This window comes from Pinus tabuliformis, chromosome X (genome assembly GCF_031772625.1).
Source record: "Pinus tabuliformis cultivar Carrire ecotype Pingquan chromosome X, CPIR1, whole genome shotgun sequence".
Classification (NCBI taxonomy): domain Eukaryota; kingdom Viridiplantae; phylum Streptophyta; class Pinopsida; order Pinales; family Pinaceae; genus Pinus; species Pinus tabuliformis.
In genome coordinates, this window is record NC_142308.1 from 761,007,196 (window position 1) to 761,011,584 (window position 4,389).

At 48.2% G+C, this 4,389-nt stretch overlaps 1 protein-coding gene across 1 annotated transcript; it reads left to right on the top strand.

Moving 5' to 3' along the window:
• Positions 1 to 221: 221 nt before the first annotated feature.
• Positions 222 to 1,031, top strand: LOC149142085 (uncharacterized). Its single transcript, XM_089451401.1, has one exon. It carries the CDS (start codon positions 222 to 224, stop codon positions 1,029 to 1,031), a length of 810 nt encoding a protein of 269 aa, XP_089307527.1.
• Positions 1,032 to 4,389: the final 3,358 nt, after the last annotated feature.

The following is a 4,389-nucleotide window of genomic DNA, read 5'->3' on the forward strand; positions in this document are numbered from 1 at the left end:
CCCCCCCCCCCCCCCCGATCAATGGGGCAAAACCCTCTGGGTGCTTCAGTACGCCGGTAATTAACATAAATCCCACAAAACCCTCACCGGCTGGGGATACAAACCCGTTCGCGGATCACCCGTCGGCACCACGCACCAAGAAGCAGAAATCGAAGTGTGTTAGGGCAACAAGGAAAGACATCACTGTCACCTTCGGCAACTCTCCGGATTTTGAGGAAACTATGGCCTTAGCACGCACAGTGTTGGTTGGTCATGTGCGGGGGCGTACCTTCACGGCGGAAAGGTTGCTGCGCTGGGTGAAAGAGATCTGGGGAGCCCTGCTCCCACAACTGCTGGAGGTACAGGTTCTCCCACGAGGGTGGTTCTCCCTCCATTTTGCAAGCGAAGGGCACACGAATGCGGTACTTGAAAGATATTGGCACATTGAGTCTGCACCTGTGCTGTTAAAGAGATGGAGCCCATTATTCGATCCTGAGAGAGAAAAAATTGTTGCAGGGCCACTGTGGGTGCGACTTCTGGGGCTTCCTTTACAATACTGGAGTGAAGAAGCCTTCATCAGGATCGGAAATGCATTGGGGACTTGTTTGGATCACGATCGATCCTACATTGACACACGAAAGAGAACAGTGGCCCGTATTCTAGTACATCTCGATACCAGGGAGGGATTGGAGGAAGGAATCACTCTGCAATGGGGGAAGCACAGGCGCAATCAGATTTTGGATTATGAGGGAGTCCCATTCCGGTGCAACCGGTGCCATCAACTGGGGCATCTATACAAGGATTTCCCAATGATCAATCGCCCGGACAGTTCTCCAAAGATATCCCCCATTGCCTCCAGAGGGACCGCGCCATATATTCCACCTCGGTCACATGGATTCTCGGTACCTCAAGGTGCACAGGAATGTCCAGCGAAGATCAACAAGGACTCACACTCTCCTCCTATGACGCGGGCTCGGGCAGCTGCTGCAGCCGCACAATACACGGGTACAAATCTTACTTTTCCATCTATCTCATCTGCTCATACAACATAATTTTTTAATTCTATTACATGCTCTATGGCGCATTGCATTATTCCACCTCCCCCATTGATACCCTCCACTGCTCCACCTTCTCTCACTCTCGCACAGTCGCCACCTCCATCGCCTCCCCCTGTGTCTTCTGCAAGGAAAATCCCCCCACACTCTTACTCCCTCCGACCCCGGACCTCTCACCCGGAATCCTCTGATCTCCAGAGTGGGCTGGGCATTGTTCCTTTGGGCTCGGGATCCTCCACCACCAGGGGAAGGAAATCTGATCTAAACAAGGCTATCAGATGTGCTGGAGCTGAAGTGGCTTCCGGTCGTCAATCCACTATCGATGGGGTCCTTAGAGCATCAAACCCCCCGAAAAGGGGTCCCCCATGAAGTGCCTTTCTTTTAATTGCAGGGGTTTGGCTAGTTCCCCCAAAAAACTAGCTCTCAAATGACTTTTTGAGGTCGAACACCCGGATGTCATTCTCCTTCAAGAAACGCTAGGTCCTGTTGAGTCCATATCCCACATCCTGAGCGCTATATCGACTAGGTGGAATTTCATAGCTTTGGATGCCATTGGTAGATCAGGAGGACTGGCAATGGGCTACAAACCTAAAACCATCAGATTGGACTCTTCCTGGGGAGGTCATGGTTTTATGGGAGCTGACATATTCTCAATGGACCTGGGTCTTCCCCTGCGCGTCATCAATATTTATGGGCCATGTCAGCAGAGGGAAATCTTTTGGAGAAATCTTCTCAGTAGGAGTCTGATGTCACTGGAGCGCATCATCCTGGGGGGTGACCTAAATTTCTCAATGGGGTTTCGGGAGTCTTGGGGCTCTTCGGCACAAGTAGATCCCATATCAGATTTTATGAGAAGCATTCTAGAGCAATATGATCTTATCGACATACCCATGCAGAACCCTCTCCCAACGTGGAGGAACAGAAGGATTGGGACAGCAGCTCTGGCTCGTAGGCTAGATCGATTCCTGATGAAAGGCCCGCTGATTCACCAGCTACACCATTACAAGCAGTGGGTTGGATCTGGAGGCATATCGGACCAATCTCCAATTTTAATGGAGATCATGGGCCCCCATCCAAAGCCAAAAGCTCCTTTCAAGTTTAACCACCTTTGGCTCCAGGATCCAAGCTTCTCCAAAATTGTCTCGGATTATTGGTAAGCCCATCCCATTAATAGAGAATCTTTGATGGCAAGGGGCTTTGTCAAAAATCTGACAGAACTCAAACACATAGTGATTGAATGGGCTAAGACAAAAAAGGCAAGGGAGGATGAACAACTCAGCTCGGTGGAAGCAGATCTTAAATCCCTTTTGGATGAGAGAATCTTGGGGTTCATATCAGGGGAGAACAAGACTCGTCTAGTAGACTTGGAGAAGCAAAAGCAAAATATCCTCAAGCTCAGGGAGGAATCGCTCAGGTTGAGGAGTAGGGCTTTATGGCTAAAAGTGGGGGATGAGAACTCAAGATTTTTCCATAACTTCGCAAAAGGAAGGAGAGTGGCAAATACCATTTGGAACCTCCCCCTCCCGGATGGAGCACTGGCGGATACCTTCAACAAGCTCTCCCATCTTGGCACGACCCATTTCAAGGGAATATTCAAGAATCCTGCTGGAACAAACCTAGCTGAAATCATTAATGTGGCCTCTCATTTTCCTAGGTTTGTAAACAATGAAGATATTGGTGCACTCACCGATCCGGTCACCATGGAAGAATTAGAAAGTACCATCAAGTGGTTTCAAAAGGAAAATAGTCCAAGCCCAGATGGATGGACCATTGAGTTCTATATTGCATTCTTTGACATCATTGGTGAAGATATTCTGAAGGTGGTTGAGGAGAGTAGAACTTCGGGTCAGCTCTACCACGCCATAAATTCCACTTTCATTGCACTCATCCCCAAATCGGACTCTCCTTCATCCTTTGCCGACTTTCGACCTATCTCACTGTGTAATGTCCTCTATAAAATAATCTCCAAAATCATTGCAAACCGGATTAGGCCCATCCTGTCTAAGCATATTGCCCCCCAGCAATTTTCTTTCTAGGAAAACAGACAGATCCACGAAGCCATAGGATCTGCACAGGAAGCTATACACTCCATATGGACCAAGCATCTCAAATGCATCCTCCTTAAAATCGACCTCTCCAAGGCTTTTGATCGAGTTAGCTGGCTCTACATTAAGATGATTCTTATTCATCTGGGCTTCCCTCATCTGCTCATCAACTGGATCATGGCATGCATCACATCCCCCACCTATAGCATTCTGATTAATGGAGCAGCCTCACATTTCTTCCACTCTGAGAGAGGGTTGCGACAAGGCTGCCCACTATCTCCCCTGCTTTTTCTCCTGGTAATGGAAGCTCTCAGTCGCCTCATTATTTCAGCTAAAAGGGATGGAACTATCAGAGGCCTTAAAATATCAGAGGAGTGTTTTCTTACACATCTACTGTTCGTAGATGATGTCCTTATCCTACTAGATGGCAGCATACAAGATACATCCACTTTCAACAGGATCCTTAAGATTTTTGCACAAGCCACTGGGATGGAGGTCAACAGGGAAAAGTCTACCATCACAATGGTTGGCACCACAGTTAATGAATCCTTCTCAGCCAGCCAAGCATTCCCATACACCACACAGCCCCTGGACAGGGGGTTAAAATATCTTGGTTACTGGCTAAAACCCACCAACCAAAAGATTACGGATTGGGTATGGCTGGTTACTAAAGTGGAAAAGAGGATATCCTACTGGTGCTATAGATATCTCTCCAGAGCTGGAAGACTAACACTGATCAAATCAGTTTTGGAAGCAACACCGGTCTTCTGGATGGCACTCGCATGGATCCCCCGGAATATCCTTTCAAATCTCCAGAAACTATGTAATAGATATCTATGGGCGGGCAATAAAGAAAAGCGCACATTTGCATGGATTGGCTGGAGCAAGATTGCCCTACCCAAGAAATGGGGTGGCTGGGGCTTGAAGGACCTCCCCTCATTTGCCAGTGCTCTGGCAGCCAAAATGGGCTGGGCCCTGCTGACCTCTGATAGTCTATGGACAAATATCACCTACCATAAATATATTTGGCCCCTCAACATTATCGAATGGGCCAGGCTCCCCTCATGGAACAAAATTGGCATCTCTTCAATCTGGAAAGCTCTCCTTCACTCTCTTCCGCTCATCAGGAACAACATTGTATGGCGAATAAGGAATGGATACAGAGCTCGTATAGGATTAGACCCCTGGAGTGGTTGCGGGGGGAGACATCTGCTTCCACAAGTGCTGGTAGAATTTCTCTCATCTCAAGGCATTAGGATGATTGCACAGATAACAGACCAAGAGCAAACTGATATCTTCCACCAGGCTTG

Bases quoted from the DNA above. Each gene is read 5' to 3' on its own strand.
- LOC149142085 (XM_089451401.1), top strand. From the start codon at position 222: ATGGCCTTAGCACGCACAGTGTTGGTTGGTCATGTGCGGGGGCGTACC.